At 39.0% G+C, this 17,998-nt stretch overlaps 1 protein-coding gene across 3 annotated transcripts in view; it reads right to left on the minus strand.

Moving 5' to 3' along the window:
- Positions 1-3,213: 3,213 nt before the first annotated feature.
- GOSR1 (golgi SNAP receptor complex member 1) overlaps positions 3,214-17,998 on the minus strand; it is a 34,440-nt gene continuing 19,655 nt past the window's right edge. For 2 of the 3 annotated variants that reach the window (XM_075771210.1, XM_075771208.1), the window contains exons 7-9: positions 17,444-17,473; positions 8,711-8,793; positions 3,214-7,396 (exon numbers count right to left, since the gene is read on the minus strand). In XM_075771210.1, coding sequence (XP_075627325.1) covers positions 7,272-7,396; positions 8,711-8,793; positions 17,444-17,473 — 238 coding nt within the window. In that variant the 3' untranslated portion in view covers positions 3,214-7,271. Of the gene's footprint in view, positions 7,397-8,673; positions 8,794-17,443; positions 17,474-17,998 lie in introns of those variants that run through there. The other variant, XM_075771211.1, reaches the window with a different exon arrangement.

A 17,998-nucleotide genomic window follows, 5' to 3' on the forward strand; every position in this document is an offset into this window, starting at 1 on the left:
AGGCTTGAAAATTATTTACATTTCCTGAAATGTATGGAAATGCAGGAAGAGCCGGCCAGCAGATCCCTTGGTCCTGCTGTAAGGTACGGATGCTCCTGAAGGAGCAGTCGCTATCTGAATGCAAAGACCTCTATATTTCGAGAGGGCAGACGTACACCAGGAACGGGCTCTGCTGCAGGCTGAGCACCCTCCTGCCTTCTGCCTCTCGCAGAGCTCCATTTCTTTACATAAGCAGTGCATGCTTTTATAGACCTGACTCACAAACCTCCCCACCTCAGTAATATTTTAAAGTAAATTTAGCATTGGTGATACATGCCTGACCTAGAGGGAACTCCATTTATAGCGCAGCAGGGAAATATCCACGTATGCCCCCTTCTGTAACTCGGCCTCTCTGCTCGGGCGTTTCTCTCGCATCAAGGAGACAGGCTGACCAAGCCCAAGGGTCGGTTCAGCCTCGCCCCCCACGCCGCACGGCGGGGGACACCCACGGGCTCTGCCACTCGTTCAAGCACCGTGACACAGGTACCCACCAGTGCCCAGCAGCGACGAGGTCCTTGCACGGTCCAGTTACGCTTTAACGTAAGAAACGATTGTTGTGTGTCAACAGCCTGACCCGCCAGGGACACCTGGTCAGCACTTCCACAGCTACTCACCGGTTCTTTTTGCACCTGCGATATTCCTGAGCATCCTGCAGAGTTTTAAGAAAAAGTTCCCTTAAAAAAAAAAAAAAAAAAAAAAAAAATCTGACATTTCAGCAGCATTTCACCCTGAAAGAAGCCAGCTCAGCACAGGTCTGAAGTCAGACGGATCTGTAGCAGATCACACACGCAGGCACACGCACCAGCGAACATCTTAAAGTTTCCACTACGTAGCAAACAGCTCAGTGGGACTTCGCAACCCGCAGCGAGGAGCTGCTCGTTCTTTTCCGTGCGCCTCTAGAAAAAGAGATGAAGAATATTGTCTCCGCTTCCAAGAACCTCGCATCAAATGGATGGGTATGGGCAAGGAAGATAAGAAAAGAAATAAAACATCTGAAGGGACCAAATTCGACCTGTTTACAGGATTTGTGGAAGAGCACGCTGGGCTCCGGCACCAAAGCGGTTATCAGTGAATTTTCAGCTAGAGCTCTAGGTGTGGTTTTGATCGATAAGCGTCAGGTCACCTGGGACAGCCCTGCTAGACTTCAAAGTAAGGACAGATTTTTTTAAAAGAAATGAAAATTACGAGACCAAAAATATAAATGTATGTGTTTGAAATGTCTAGTTGAAGCCCAACACCCAGGAAACAAGGTAGGAGAATCTGATGGGCAGTGCAGCGAGCAAAGGTAAAGCAACACAAGGTGTAAGACCTAACCAGACACAATCGCAGAAGACGTCCCAAAAATCACACCACTGGCTGCCAGAGGATTCCCAGGGCGTGAAAGTCAAGCCAACCAGAAAATAATTCACAATGAGAATATAGCAAATGCCATTTCAGAGGCAGAGGGACTTTGATTACAGCCAGACCTGCTTTCCCAGCAGCGCTATCAAAACTGGGTTAGCAAAGCCTCAGGGTCCCATTAAGAACAAAGAGCAAGGAGGGCTGCAGCGACAGGGAAGGATTAAGCAAGGGACGAGCAGTGGTACACATGCTTGTAACCCTCTCAAAGAGCTTGCAAAGAAGGGGGAAGATGAAGGCAACGGCAGGCTCTGAGCGTTAATGAGCACAGCCTGGACGCCAAGGCACAGGCACTGGCAGCACAGCTTTTGTACCCAAAGAACCCGGTTTTGGTTAAAGGCCTGGCATTCAGAAAATGTAAATCCCTACTGTAAACATTGAGCTTTTCTATTAAAACATTCAAAAATCAAGTCCACGCAGCAGTACATCTCCCACGTTCAGTGAAACGGATAAAACAAAGGCACTCCTGTCTCTCCCTATGAATCTCTAATGGAGCGCTCAGCTCCCTTTCAGCAGGAAATCTGCTCGTGGAATTGCACCAGGAGTGAAGGAGCAGAGCACAGCTCATCCATAATGCACGAACACCCACTGCGCCTGAGCTTGTCAGGAAGGACAGCAATTTTCAATATGAACAACAGTATTCTGGGAGGCGGATGGTTAAAAATATATATCTTACGCCTGTGCCACTATAAATTATTGACTGTACAGGGAGTTGGAAAAAAGGATTCAGCTCTATTAATAATTTATTTTCTAATCCAAATGAAGATGGCATTTTATGCACCACTTATTACCAGTGCCACAAACTGGAAAAACTAACTGCACTTCCCACTACCTGAAACCAGAATTGCCTTTCCATTTTCGAAACAGTTTTTGAAGTTTCTTCTTTAACTCGAAACATACAGTCAAAGCCTTCCCTTGAGAAAGCATATGGTCATTCCTGAATATTTAGTAGGCACATTAAGGATATAGAAATCCCTCTGTACTTTAAAGCAGCATTACAGGCACAGCACGACAGCTCTGAAATGAAGAGAACTACCTCTCTTCACTCCGAGCCTTATGCAAACAGACAGGTATCACGCTGCCAGGCAGTTTCTTGTTTGAGAAAATAAATTTGAGTGGCATTGAAAGATTTAGTGCCAATTGCAAAAACACCAGGTACAGACGAGTGCTTCAGACATGACGCTACCTGAACACCTGAGGATGGAGGTGGTCCAGACCACAGCAGTGCTAGAAAACTACAGGATCCGACAGAACTTCACAGAGAGATTTTTTACAATTGCTCGTACCACGTTCAAAGTATCGGCTTATTTTTGGTGTTTGTGTTGTGACTGCAGATAGGGGGGGTGGGAAGAAGGTACCCAACTACTGAGAAGGGTATTAAAATGAGGAGGGAGGCACCTTATGCTTCAGATCAACATCAGTTGTGGTGTGCTTTTGAGAATTAAATGTTTTATACAATGGATATATAGAAAACTTTTTAAAGCTTACCCTAAAGAAAACCATCCTTGTTCCATCTGTCAAAGAACAGCAGGAAAAAAGTCATTACTATATTCAGACCCTTCCAATGCAGATGCACATGCAGGCACAAGGAACACATCCTACCAAACCGAGCACTTTGGGTCAGGAAATGCTCCATCACGTCTGATACTTGGTACAAAAATGGAGAACAAACTAATTCGTATGTTCAGTGACAATCCCAAACTGGAGAGATGAATGTTTTCTGCATCTTCCCTGAAGCTTAGGTAGGCAAAGACTGTCATGGGGAAAGAACCAAGCACCTTGCTTAGAATTCTAATTTATTATTAAATTACATATCAAAGCTTTTTTTAATACATACAGAGAATGCACAATAGGTGAGAACAAAAATAATTACAGTTACAATAAAATAAGTTTCAAGAAGCTGTATGAAAAGCAAAAAAATCAGAAAGTGCAATCAGAAAATTGTTTACAAGGGTCTGGACTGGGATATCTTGTGAGAAAGAGTTTTGTTTTTTGTCTTGAGTGTTTATTTAAACTGTTTTCCTCACTCAGTAGTAGACAGACCAACAACCGCTTATGTATTTGGAACTGAAAACCTCACACTGGTTTCAAATATCCAGTCGACAGGAGAGATACAGGGCACCAAGAGGACTTGCAGATGTCACCTAGGATATGGCTCAGTTTTGTCTCAGTGTATCTTTCACTGAGGTCTCCTGTCCTGCACATTGCTCAACAGAACCACTGCAAGATTTCATAATCCCATACTGTTATAAGGAGTTTCAGAATTATTTCCTCCTTCAGAACTGATACAGCTGTTACCTCTCCTTCCTGTTTCAAATGAAAGCTTCGGGGGAAAAAAAAAAAAAAGTAAAAATAGGAAAAGGATATGCATCAAGTGATCTTGGGAAACTAGCTGCTAGGTTTAGAGAGCTAAAACAGTCCCGACTAAATGAGTGACACAATCAGAAGTGGTGGACCTGACTTTGCTCCCTGCGTAGCAGTTTTGGGGGAGCTTCAGGGAGGACAAACCATCAAGAAGTTATCTGAAACTTTCACGTCACCTGAAAATCTACTTTTGCTCTTTTGTTTTCAACATCCAGCAAAGAACTGACTCCTCCTTCTCACAGTAATCTTAAGACTGTCCAAAAGAAAGGATTTCTAAAACCACAAATGAAAAATTCTAGTTGATTATTCAGTGTAATGAATCCAGCAGGAATTTATACCACACTTCAATATGCAAAAGCTCCTGAAATCAATACTGATTAAGAAAAAATGTTGTGCCTTCCCAGGAAGGGCAAACTCTTGTATTACCAGAAGCACCATGCTGCTTGGTCCCAGCACCCGGAGAGCAAAGCCCTGCCTCCACCCCTGCTCAGGGCTGGGGATAAGCGACTGCTGTGGTCTGGGCCACAGCCACACGAACGCTCACTATTCACTGAACACGTAATACTGGGTGTTGCCCGAATGCCATTCCTCTGCTCTAGCAACCAGCATCGGATAAACATGTAAAAAAAAAAAATTGTCTAAAAAAAACCCCAAGAATAAAAATATTCGTGTCTATGTGAAGCGAGTCTACTGGAAGTTATCCATACGATCCTTTACGTTTTGGTGCCGAGCTAAGGGGTTGTTGGATGGGTTTCGCATAGGTGCTTGCATACTGGCAAGAATAAAGAAATTTAAAAAGTGTGTGTGCATATGTGTGTGAAACGTGCCCTGTAGAAATATTACGGATTTACTCACTTCATTTGTATGGCTTAGCAATAATTTTCTTAGCACAATTCTATTTGGTTATGAAACTGCAACTTTGCCAGGAATTGCAGAAACGAGAATTCTTTAACCACATTTTTTCCCTTAGAGCAAGAGGAACCACACAGAATGAAAAACCTAAGAGAATATATTTTGCAACAGGAGCCACACAAACCTATATTTTGGGGGTTGAGATTAAATACTACAGTCCTCCATTTTTATATACACTCCACTACCCTAACTATAGGTCCATGTTGTTAGAGATGTTCAGGAGAATTAGCAAGTCTTTCCCCTCAGCTCCATGCAAGCACACCACTTCTGAGAGCAAAGCAAAACGCCTGCTCACATTGCTAGGCGACTACAAGATGATGATGAAGGGGAGACTACGAGGTTAATTAAACGTATTTTTGAAACAAAACCTGTCTCAAAACCAATACAAATAAAAACCGTGGAGGGGTTTGCCAACACTGAAACCATTTCCAGTAAAGCTTTATCAGAGATAATTCAGCACATTTCTGTTATTTTATACTAAAATATATCCGTTCCTCCATCACATTTTCATAACATGAAAAATCAATTATGTTTACATATTTATTATAATCTACATATTTTCCATAGCAGCTTTTTCACACAATAAGATTAAATATATGCACCAATTCAATTAAGTCCAGTAAAAAGACTGGTTATAAGATTAAATAAATGAATTTATTTACGGTACTGCAGATCTTATATTGCCAACTATAGAGCAACCATATCCTACAAACCTAAACAGAAGCACGACTGCTGATCAGGGTCCCTTAGGGTGGTGGTGGAGGAATCAAAGAAAAAGCATCGGGGAGAAGAGGTTTGCTCTCCCAACACACAAATTCAATAATAGACCTCCCTTATCCATCAAGGGTTTTCATAAACCCCTCTAATGAACACTTCATTCCAAACCAGGAACATTCCCAAATCAATGAAATAATCACCCTTTATTTAAAATATAAGCCCCGCAGTTTTAACTGTATTAATTCCGAATGCTTTCTAATCCCAACGACAAGATGACCGATTAGAAGCTTTTGTTGACTTTTTAGCACAAAGTCTGCAAACAAGCCTTCAAATTCATACAAACATTTTAGGCGCAACAGTGTGGTTTTGCTCGCTACACAGGCACAAGTCTCTACTCCCTCCAACAGGTACTTCACAGACACTATAAAAAGCAGTAAAAAATTGCGTCTGTCCCGCTAGACTCCATTCCAGAGGAGAACCTGGAGACCATTTGACATTTGTGGGTAATGGCATACATGAAATCTGTGAGGAGCACTGTAAAATGATTGTGAAACGAGTTAATCAAATTCTTAGAAAGATATTTCAGTGCCTCAGTTTAAATTTATTGGGTTACGATATGACAGATGGAAAAGAGTTGTTGAAAGAGCAGAAAAATCTGTAATTTGTGAATTTGCAGTATCAAAGCCATTCCTGATGTCATCTTTGTTTGGAGACACAAACACAACAGGATTCATGTTGCATGTCTGGACAAAAAAAATTTTCTTCCCCCAGATAATGATAAATAATACTTGTTTCACTATTCATACATTCAAGTCTTTACTATGAGGAGTTATGTCCAAAAATTTTGCACGCAGATACATTTGCCTCAGGTATAACCACCATAATTTTCATTTCCAATTGACAGTTTAGATTATATCCTACTAACAATGTAAAAATATTAATGCTATTAGAATAACTTTATCTAAATTACAATATAGACTTTTCAAACTGCTTATTGTGTCTTTATAAAGACCTTTATGATGCCAGTCAAAATCAAAGTATTTACACCCAAAAGACTCCTTTTAGGTGAACTCATGTTTGGTCACTTTTCAGACGACTGAACACTACAGTAAACAGCTGCTAGGACACTGTGCTCCCTTTTTACAAAGGAGGACTTGTTAGTCCCTTTAAAGCCACAAGAAACCTTACAAATCTTCCTCAGAGAGTAGTTTATTCATACTCTGTGCAAAAAGTGAACTGAACAATCCTTTTTTTACTTTGAGGAATTCGTGTGAAGCACAGTTTTCACAGCACAAATTATGCAGAAATAACTAGTATCTCAACCATGAGTTAAAAGGAATTACAGAACGTGTAGTAGTAAAGCAACCTGACGGCTTAAAGCTGCAATATTCTTCTCACAGGGTAAAAGTGTTCAGTACTGTGCTTGGCCTACAGGGGAAACCGGCTTCTTGCAGAGTTTCTACCCAAGGCAAGCGCAACAATCTTTTCCCACTTACCAGCAAACAACAGGCCTCCCCCAGCACCGCTGAGCGCAGAAAACATTCTGCCAGTTCTGGTAAGTGCTTACTTACCTTGCAGTGAGAAAGGGAATTAAAGACAAACAAATCCCACAAAACATAACCCAAAGGAAGATGTATGTATGACAGGGAAGGAGAAACACTGCAGCTTCAACCCAAAACCAGTGTCGCAGTCTACCATCATAAGCTCTACACATCATGCTGATACTCCCAGCCGTAACGAGCAGGCTGTTTGAAGTCTGTCGCTTCCCCCACTCACTTTTCCTTGACTGGGGGGGAGGGATGGTGGTGGTGAGTTTAGCAGAGTCCATGGGGGAACATCCATCAATGAAAAGCATATAGCAGCAGTAAGATGGTACAGATGCCAATAATGCCACCCAAGATGAGAGAATCTCGTCGTTTCCGAAGGTTGATCCTTTGAATCAGGCTGTTCACTGCTGGAAACCGATCTTTAAGGAGTCTGAGTCAAGGTCATATCAGCGCACAGTATCTTCACTAACAAACCCCAAATTCTGTATGTGGTAATCCCAATACTGCAAGAAATGCAGAACTACTGCCAAGCTCAAGAAAGCAGATGCAGTAAAAAACCCTGATGGATAGTTAGCAGGATCACAACTGTACTTCACTAATAATAGACAATCAGAGGAAAATAAAAAGAGAACAGAACAGCTTAGAGGTCACATTTACACAGAATTCATCACCTGCTCACCTAAATTACCAGCATTTGATATACTTTAATCTCCAGTCTGTGAGGCTTAGTTACTTTTAGTAATTGTGTTTAAATGAGAATGAAAAAAAAATAAAAATGGGGCAGTTACATAAAACATCTGTGGAATTTATTTAATGGAATACTGGTGAAGGGAACAACCAAAGGCATTTGACTAAGAAAATCATGCACGTTGCATGACTACGCACTGTTCAAGTATAGCACATAAGGAAGAAGTCCTCCTACTGTAAAATCATAAAGATGTAAATCTATCTTTTAATGTACAAAATACAATTGCCAACAAGATAGTAAGTTTCAGAGCTTCAGGTCTTTGGAACCAAGAATCTTTTAAGACCAAAGCTTATTGATTTTTTTTTTTTGGTCCTCGCCAGTTGCTAGGAACCATAATGAAATTTATGGGTTACCAAGATACATCTCTTCAGGATGCAATCTGTCTAATCAGATGATGCTAATGTTGTTCTTTGGGCCCTTATGATAGAAAGGAAGGAATAATTGGGAAAACGACAAACATGCATGACTTGACAGTCCAGCACAATCTTCAGCCGTGAGCACAGAATATGAGGAGAAACCAACAACCCAAAATCTTAACATCTACAAGACTGTCACTGACAAGAGGATACACTTAGCTGCAAACCATAAGAAGCAGCAATGTATGCTAAGCTTCAGCTCTGGACAGTCTTGAAAGCAAAAAGCAAGAAGTAAAATGAAATTATCCTTTTACAAAAACATATAGCAGGGAAGGCTATAAAATGCTGTTGCAGATCTCTACCTGAAAATTAAGCTACATTGATTTATATGCAGAATTCAAATTTGAGTAGAAACAACTTATTCACCACATTCATCATTAAGATGCTTCAGTCAGATTGTCTAGTGAGACTGGTTAGAAAATGGTCTGTTTGTCACTAATGACAACACACCATGACAGATTATACAGCCACTGACATCACAAAGCATTTTCATCCCCAAATGACAGAGTGAAAAACTGTACTATACCTCTTCTTATGCACTGACAACACACATTTTTAGGAAAGGATACTAGCCAAGGTATTCATCTTGCTTTGTATTGACTTCAACATCCCTCTCTGCGAAGTCATATTTTCTTTAGTTGCCATGGCAATGCTGGAGAATGAAGGAAAAAAAAAAAGAGTGGATCAAGTTGTTGGCGCTAAGAATAATCTACAGCTAAAACAAGAGGAAAGTAAGCAGGCAACACTCCTTTAGAGGACAATGAATGAGGTGAAGCAATATGAATGAAACCACATTTTTTCCATTAATCTCTATCCTTTACACTTGAATGATTTCTCTTTTTTATATAAGCCATTAACAATCGAAAACACTGCAATTTCTTGAAACGGGCAGGGTTTTGGCATATCTCCCCCAGCCCCAACAGAAAATGCTACTGCATTACAAGCAAACCTAAAGGTACTCTTCTGGCATAAGTTTTAAATTTAGAGGTTTGTTTAATCACAGAAGCCCCATACTTACTTTCACTCAGAGAGCACATGAAATTTCTTGCCTGCCATCAGAATATGATGGCTACAGAAGCATTAAGCAACTAAGAGCTGACTCACAATTAAAAATCAATTTGCAAAGCAAACGCGCTGGTTGAGAGGAGATGGAAATGCTGTTTGAGACCCAACAGCTCACAGAGCTTTACACAGAAGGTTTCTGGACAATCAAGCTGGGACATACAGTCATCGGGTCATTGCAGACATTTAAACACAACAAAGCACTGAGATCTACTTTGACTCAGGATTAACACTGTCCTCTGACTCCAGGTGAGTGGGCAAAACTTGGGTTGTCCTGCATTAACATCTCCTCCCAGCAAGCCCCACCTGACTGTTTTCCATAAGCTGGAGTTGAGTGTATAATGACATCATATCAAATGATGCTTCCTTCACAGCACAGATAAAGTACATTTTTGAGCTTTGATCCTAATTAAGAATATCATCTGTGAATATATAAGTTTCCATACTCCGTTTCTTTACTAATACAAGGTCCAGCTGTATGTACTTTATCCAAATATAAGGACACAATACAGGTGAATATAAACCAGAATTTCCCATTTCAAATTTAATACACTCTGAAAGTTGGAAAAAAGCAACTATGCTCTTAAAAACAAGACATTTAAATGAAGATTTTAAAGAGCTACTCAGCTGACAAAATTTTTGCTCTACCTTAATTTTCTCTTCAGCTTGTAAAACAAAGAGTTACAGGGTAGACTACTACTTGTTGCCCCAGGTAGTATTTCAAGTAGCTACTTCAAATGCAATACCTTTATCAAGAAAAACTGCCCAGACTCCTTTACATCTAGAGAAACAGTAAAAGTTTAGGCTCTGGAGACACAATGCTTAAGAAGGAACAGTACAACAAATACTGCTGTTCTTGGCTGGCATGCATTTCAAAAATAAACAAAGACATAAATACAACATGGCTGGATAATAACTCAGAACACGACACCTGTATTGCTGTTGACTATATCTATGTGAATAACAACAATGAAAACAAATTCTTGGACAAGTTTGTGAGTGTTAAATATGGAGGGGAAGCGTTCTTGAAGAATAAAAGTTAAGTGGAACAACACGATACAAGAGATATAAATATGAGAAAAGGGAACTAAAGCTGTAATTTCAGAGGAGAACACACAGATAGGAAAACGCAAAATGCTTCTTTTACCCAATACAGACATTTTACACTTGCTCTGTATACAAACATGATACAAAAAATCACAGCTAAGGTGAGCATTATTTCTAAGGAGGGGCAAGTACAAACCCTAACATTATTCTCAAGTCCTGCAATACCAACTGGACATTGCATTTTACATAAAGTCTTAATATTTACTGCTGAACTCTCTGAATGCACTTGCTCAATACATCTGGTTCTCACACACTGTTCTGTATTAAATTCATCTGGGTTTCAGGGCTTTGGGCTTATCTTTCTGTAACAATTACAATGTTGAAACATCATTTGTCCAGATATTAGTACTAAAGTACTTAGGTTGACCTGGCATTTCAGTACTGGAAGGTGATTAAAAAAAAAAAAGGACCTTTACCACCTTAGTGTATCTTTCCAGGTAAATCTGGTAGGAAAAGTCACACACACAAATTATGTTTGTACACTTATTCAGCATAGAACTGGAGTTCCTGACATTTTTATAACAAAGACCATTTGATACATTTTATTTCAAGTTTCTCTCTAAACAAAACAACATTTGGAACGAGCAGCTCTGGATCATCGGACGTACCACTGGCTCCCCTACTAGGACACTACAGCCAGTATCCCAAGAATAGCTGGCAGAAACCAGCGGAGGCAAGCCTAACAATTGTCCTTCAAGGCTTACAGTGAAAGGTCAGTACCACAGTTCACAAACATCTTAAAGAAGAAAACTGCCCGGATCAATGATCCCTAAAGTAATTCTGGAGCAGTGAGTTCCTTTGGCTCCCTTCCATTATATCTGCCTACTCCATCTCAAGTAGCCCTTGATACAATATCTTCAGCCTTCCTATAAGGTGCCAGGCAAACTTTTTAGGGAAAAAAAAAAAAAAAAAAAAAAGGAAAGGAAAAATATCTGCTACCACCTCTTCGGGTGGAGGCTGCCTTTTCCAACTCTGGTTTTGCACATAAAAACTCAGAGTTCACCAAGCCAAAGCCTGAGTGGTACAAGTGGTATGACTGTGGTTTTAGCAGTAGCAGAACACCTTGGAAAGCAAGACAAGTTCATCACACAGACATACGTGAAACATAGGTGACAGAAGGGCCAGCCTATAGCTCTCAGCTTTCAGGTCACAGAAAGGCTCCTCCAACCGCTCTACACAGCAAATTCTTTTAAATAGAACAACATGCATTGACAGGGCAGATGAACGTTAAGGTTATATTAGCATTCTATAAATTTGGACATACATTAGAAATTGTGAGTTTATCAGTCACTAAGAGAGTATAAATAGGTTGATAATTTGTAGGCAAAACCCTGACATTTTCAATCAGCAGCTCTGTAAGAACAGATTTAACATTTTAATACTAAGTTTTGAAGTATTAGATTTAAAATAAATAAATAAATATGGAAGTTTCAGGGCAGAACTAAGAAAAACCTTCAGGTATTTTTTATTTGCAGCTGGCTATTTAGCGGGGTTTTTTTTCTTTTATACTTTCAAAGTGCCAAATCAGCACAAAGTGAAAATGAAACTCATGGTTAACTGGAAGCAACGGGGCTTGCAGTCGCTGCCTTAGTGTTTATAAAGGGGTTGCCAGAATCCATTAACCAACACTCTTTGTTTCTGCAAAAAGAACAGAAGAAAGTCTACGAAGCTTCTTCTCCTCTTACACTGTGTAGTACTGTAGATTGGAGGAGAAGAAGAAAAAGAATTGCATCATTGCCTACCCCAACAGTGCATGAATATACAAAGAAAAGCATCTAAAGAAGGTGTTAGTAGAAATTCTGAACAGAGAATAAACACCTCTGTATCAGTACAGAAAAAGCAGATGCCTTCAAGGGCTGTAAAAGGGACTACAAAATCAGAACAGTAAATACATCAAATCATATCATAGGTGAGAAGATACGGCATTTGACAGATTACACATTTACAACTCAGCATACAGGTATCTTAGTTTTCTAAAGTAAAAAGCCACAAGCTTGCACAAACATTACATTTGCTGTTGAGGAGAGCACTCAGAAAATTCTGAATTACTGGGAACCAAGTTAAAAAAAAAAAAAAAAAAAAGATTTCCTAGCTGTACACAGGAAAGCTTGCTCAGTAACCTACAGCTTCTTATCTTACACTCCCACACTGACTTGATACTTGTCCAGATGAAGTTTTAATACAGCATTTCTCAAAGCACTCCTGAATTAAGCCACATGTTTTCATAAGATGCATCCAATGACTCATTAAGGCATCCATTAATTTACAGAAGTGAAAATACAAGATGATTGCCAGGATATAAAGTGTTCCTGAGACATTTCCAAAATGCCTTTGGAAATAATTATTACAGATTATCATGGAACACAAAGTTCCTGCTTTAACATCTGAGGAGTGAAACTGTCCATTTCATATAAAAAGGCAAGATGTATCTGTTTAAGTTTACATATTACAAGATCGGAACCTTCTCATTTCTTTTACCCGGTATTTTAAAAAAATTGGCGCAATGGGCTGGGTTTTACTGAAGAGCTCTAAAGAAAAAAATAATGGTAGTGATTACCATTTTTAATACGATACAGTCTAGCAATGAACTGTAACTGTGATATCCATGAACAAGAGTTTAACTGGATTCTAGCCACCATTAACAAGTCAAAATTCAAGTAAAAGGCACTGTTCTTCACACGGAATTTGATTACTCAAAACACGAGCTGGTTTACCTAAGCCTTTATATCTGTAAATGAGACCATTATGTTTAAGCACTACCAGAAAACACACAGCTCCTGGGGACTACTGCACTGATTGGTCTGGTACAGTCCTAAGTATTGCAGTTTCCTCATATCCTTCATTAGACGGTTTTGGTTTCATTCCCATCCCTAACATATGCTCATTGACTTACTGTTGCCATTTCTCCACTGACAAACGCATTTTAAAAAAAATTAATCATATTCTTCCCATTCACAATATTGGCCCCATTTAGCTACTCAGCACCGTAATCTCCCCAGATCAAGAATACCTCTTTCTTACATTTTGAAACTTCTACACAACATTTACAATAAAGGTTAAATGCTTCTTACGGGAATTGAGATGACCCTGACTTAACGTTTCATTTGGAAACTAGCATGAACTATTCTCGGTGCTGCACTGGCTTGAACTACTACAGTTGGGTGTAAACCAAGTTTCTAAAACCAGATGGTATTCTGCTCTCTATATTTAATATTAAAGCACTGCTGAAGTACAACACTAAAGATTGCTGCACTACTGGAGAAATGTCTTCTAGGTAAGCCTGAGATCACAGCCACAAAGAGCCCCCCCATCTCTTCCACAAATCAGCAGGAGTATCTCAAATTCCTCAAAATTTCACTTACATTTCAAGTTTGTCCTTGAATGCTCAGCAGTGCTGTGGATATGCAAGTAACCAAATTTCTCTTCAAAAGTAAAACAACTGGTATTTGTACAGACTCTGCAGTTTTCACCAGCATGAAAAAGTACAGAGTGATAAACACTTCAGCCACTACTGCAGTCAAACTAGTCTAACATGCAGAGATACACTTTTAATGCTGCTTGACTTGGAAGCAAAGTGTTTTTACCTCAACAAATGTTTAAGCTGTCGGGTATTTTCACCCCACAGAGCAGCCACGTACATACAGCGTATTATTAAGTGAAACGTACCAAAAAGTCAACTCCTTGCTTCATCCATTGAGACAGCTCAGTCAAATCTACATTGATGAAGAACTAAAACAAAGCTCTAAAGGAATGAGACTTTTTAAAAATCAAATAATTCATGTATTACTGGAACTTCTGCTTCATTTTGTACTCCGTGAATCATACTTGCTCATTTAAATTCATGACAACGTCTATGATTAAGGGAATGGACTCTGTGACTCTGCATAGAAATGCAAGCTCTAGTTTTAAATTGGTAAAAATTCTGATTACATCACTTATTACTTCTTTGCGTATACATACATACATATTTGCATCTATAAATATAGACGCGTGTGCATATACATACACATATGCGCACACAATCTTTCAAATTAAAGGTTATTGTGCCTTTTGATGAAGCCTAAGATGAAAACAAAAGGAACATTTCCCCAGAAATGCAAGTGATTTTGCCTAGACACTCTGACAAGGCTCTTTTGAAAAGAGCTAAGACTCAAAATCTAATTCATGCCTTTCCATTCTGAAAAGTCAGGATTCATTGCAAGTGATTTCTTCCCTTTTATTAAATCCTAATTATTACCTAAAGAAATACCACAAATACATACGGAGATTTTTTTTTTTAAATTAAATCTATGGTTTTGGTCTGGCTTCAGAGTGGAAGTGGAGTAGGCCAATCTGGTAATATACAAACACTGACAAATCAGCCTGAATCAGGCCTCAGAAACAGTTTTACAATAAAATCCAAAGAACTTGTCACACTCCACATGCAAAACTATATTAAAAAAAAATAAATCAAACTGAGCCAACCTAAAAATATACGTTGTTGGAAAACAAGAAATAAATCATTTTCTATTTTGGAGAAGTGATAATGTTTGAAAATTAAAACCCAAGCACACCAAACATATTAAACAAAATCTATGCTTATATTTAAATCTGGCCAAGAGAAGGGAACACTGTTCCAGAAGAACTGCAGTACAAAGTATCACATCCCACTCGTTTCTGGAAAGAAATATGCTGCAGTAAGAACCCATGTCACGTAATTCTTTTAAAAAATGATTAAAAGTTTAGTACTAACAAAACATCTGGAATAACAGCCCTACTCATCGCTTCAGTTACTGAATCATTTCAGCTTAGGTGCTCACATATTCTCTTGTACGTATGTTTGCTCCCGTGGAGGAACCACGCACAGGAGGAGTCAGGCTCTGCACTTCTTCGGTTCTCTCCTCTACGGAAAGTTAGAGCAAGGTTTTCACAGTGAGCACTGACTGTAGAGACCCTGGCAATGGGGTCACAGCTATGCAGCTTGTCAACAACGGCCTCTGCACGCACAGAAAAATGCATTCCAGTGTTTAGAATCACTGCTTAGTAACAACCACTAAAAAAATAAAATGTGATTTCTTGACTTCCTGAATTACACCCAAATAATGAGTAATCAACTACAGCAGATGTAAACCTTGAAGACAGAACAGTATTAGTAGCCAGAATAAGCTAATTATATCTCACTTCACTCAAGAAATCTGATTTCAAACAGCTTCCCCTGCACAATTCTCTCTTTTACTTGGTTTACTATAGATAAAGCAATTGATAATCAGAAGTTGGGTAAATTTCCACCTGGTAAAATCACTTCAAATTCAGCAAGGTTTACCACCAATTAATATCATATCTGAATACCTGCAATTACTGGGGATGACAAGAAAAAGAGTAAACCAGAAAATTCACCCTGAGTTCATCAGAGTCGGAATTGACTTAAGATGATATAACAGAAATGACATTTCCTGCTCAACGTAGATACTAAACAAGTTCTTTTTCTACAAAAAAGAAATGTAGAGCATTTTGGCAACAACTACAACAAGAAGTTAATTTACTACAGATAATAAATGGTGCAACAAGGAGTGCTGAAATCCAACCTCTAAAAAAAATAATTAAAGTAATCAAAGTTAGTAAATTAACAGAAGGAACCCTTTCAGTAAACAGCACCAAGGAGCTCTGAACCAAGCCGTGCGGTTGGGACTATCGTATGAGAAGCAGTCACTGTGGAGATAGTCGATCTGTAGCCAACTGCGGGACTGCAGCTCACATAAATGAAACTCAAAGCAGTTTTAACCCCTCCAGGACACCTACTGATGACACCATGGAGCTTCTGAGTAGGCTCAAAACTGATGGAGGAACCTGGGTGAATATTCAGGTAGCCGCCCTGTTTTGAATGCCAGTTTGCCACGGCTACGTTCCCTTGCACAGGTAAATTGACACGGAGGTTCACTTATCACGCATACGCATACTCTCAGCTTCTCCGATGACACATAATCAAGAGGCTAAGCAAAGAGCTCAAATGATAAAATACAAGTCATTTTGCAGGATATTAAGCTTAATAAATCACCATATGCTGTTTAATGCTCTAGTTACTGGAGCAGCAGCAAATAAGAGATCCAACAAATGCTGAGCATTTTTACAAGACAGAAAATTAGGGCTACAAGCATGGCAATAAAGGAGAGGATTTTTAATCAGGAAAGGACCAGAACCCAGAGTAAAACAAATATTCACAATAACTGTGCTAAGTTTGGCAAATATCTTTATGAGGCTGTGGTAAGATTACACCTACATTTTCAGCCATTATTGTACCAACCACTTCTGGTTCATCACTGCACGTTAATGTGGTTTAACACATTCTTCCACCATGTTAATTATACTGAGCCCACTGTATGTACTTAAGCTAGCCAGCCCTTAATGGACATAGAGCCTTGCTGCACCTCTAATTACTCTTCTTGATCACTTATGCCAGTACATGCATTATCTGAAAGCATATCTTGCTTGCTTTCTTCCTTTTTTTTTTTTAAAGCAATAATCTAAAATTTAAAACCATTAAGTCAGGCACTCTGAATTATTGGTCTGCAAAATCCCAGAGTTCAATGGAAGATTGGGAAGGGCACAGATGAGAAAAGTAATTTATGACGCTACAGTTCTAAAATTTCTAGATCAGTTAGAGAAGGTAGCATTCAAGTATTCAAACCATGTAAAAAACCCAAATGACAAATAACTATACAACAGCAATAACCTTTTGGTAAAATTTCTAACCGATATCAGCTGCATACTAGGGTGCTGAATACATTGAGGGATTACAGAAAATTATGTTGTAGAAGAGTGTCACTGTGAGAAGAAACAGCTTGACTACTGGAATAGCTCTCAACAGCTCAACCTGAGATTCACTTTGCTCTATCATTCCCTGTGTTTCTGTAGGGGTTATTCACCTTTGAACAGAAACTCAAGTTTTCTAAACTACGATGAATAAAATATTTAAACAACACCATTATGTCAACATTGACTAGAAAAAAAACCCAAATCCTACCACCACTTTATTGTAATACTGCCTATGAGTTGTAAACAATACAGTTACTGTATAAATAATAGATCTTTAGACACAATTCAATGTAAATGCTGATTGTACAGAAAAGAATTAAAATTAGGAAGTTAATTCTTACCTTATTGTTTCTTCTATCAGTCGATCTGAGCTGAAAGCCAAAAGAGAAAAAAAGAAGTTAAAAAAGTAATGTGGTTTTGCACCAGCTGGCAGCTAAGCGCTAGTAACAAGTACTAAGTATTATTTTAGTTTATTAAATCAATGATCACCATAATACAAACCTTAACAAATTTGCCCTTAGAATGTCTTATTTCAGGATGTAGTCACTTTTTGCTACTACATAGATTTGGTATATGTAATGAGAGTCTTTGGAGAAGATGCACATAGTGTCCTCTGGAGCAGCATTTCCTAACTGCATGCAAAAGCAGATGCTCAGGGGAACACATAAAACACTGAGAAGACAGAAAAAGGGCAATGGGCTCCATGATTCATGGCTAATTAGTGTTAACTGAGCTTGATGCATACCAGGTGCCCAGGGCAGTTTGTTAAAGACTATTAGAGAAGAAAGTACCTAATTTTATTGCTTTTTAATCCTGGTCATTCCTGCCCACCCCTTCAAAAAATGTAATTAAAAATAAAAGCTGAGACTTCGTTCCAGGTAGTAACATCTCAAAAC

Source organism: Balearica regulorum, chromosome 19 (genome assembly GCF_011004875.1).
Source record: "Balearica regulorum gibbericeps isolate bBalReg1 chromosome 19, bBalReg1.pri, whole genome shotgun sequence".
Lineage (NCBI taxonomy): Eukaryota > Metazoa > Chordata > Aves > Gruiformes > Gruidae > Balearica > Balearica regulorum.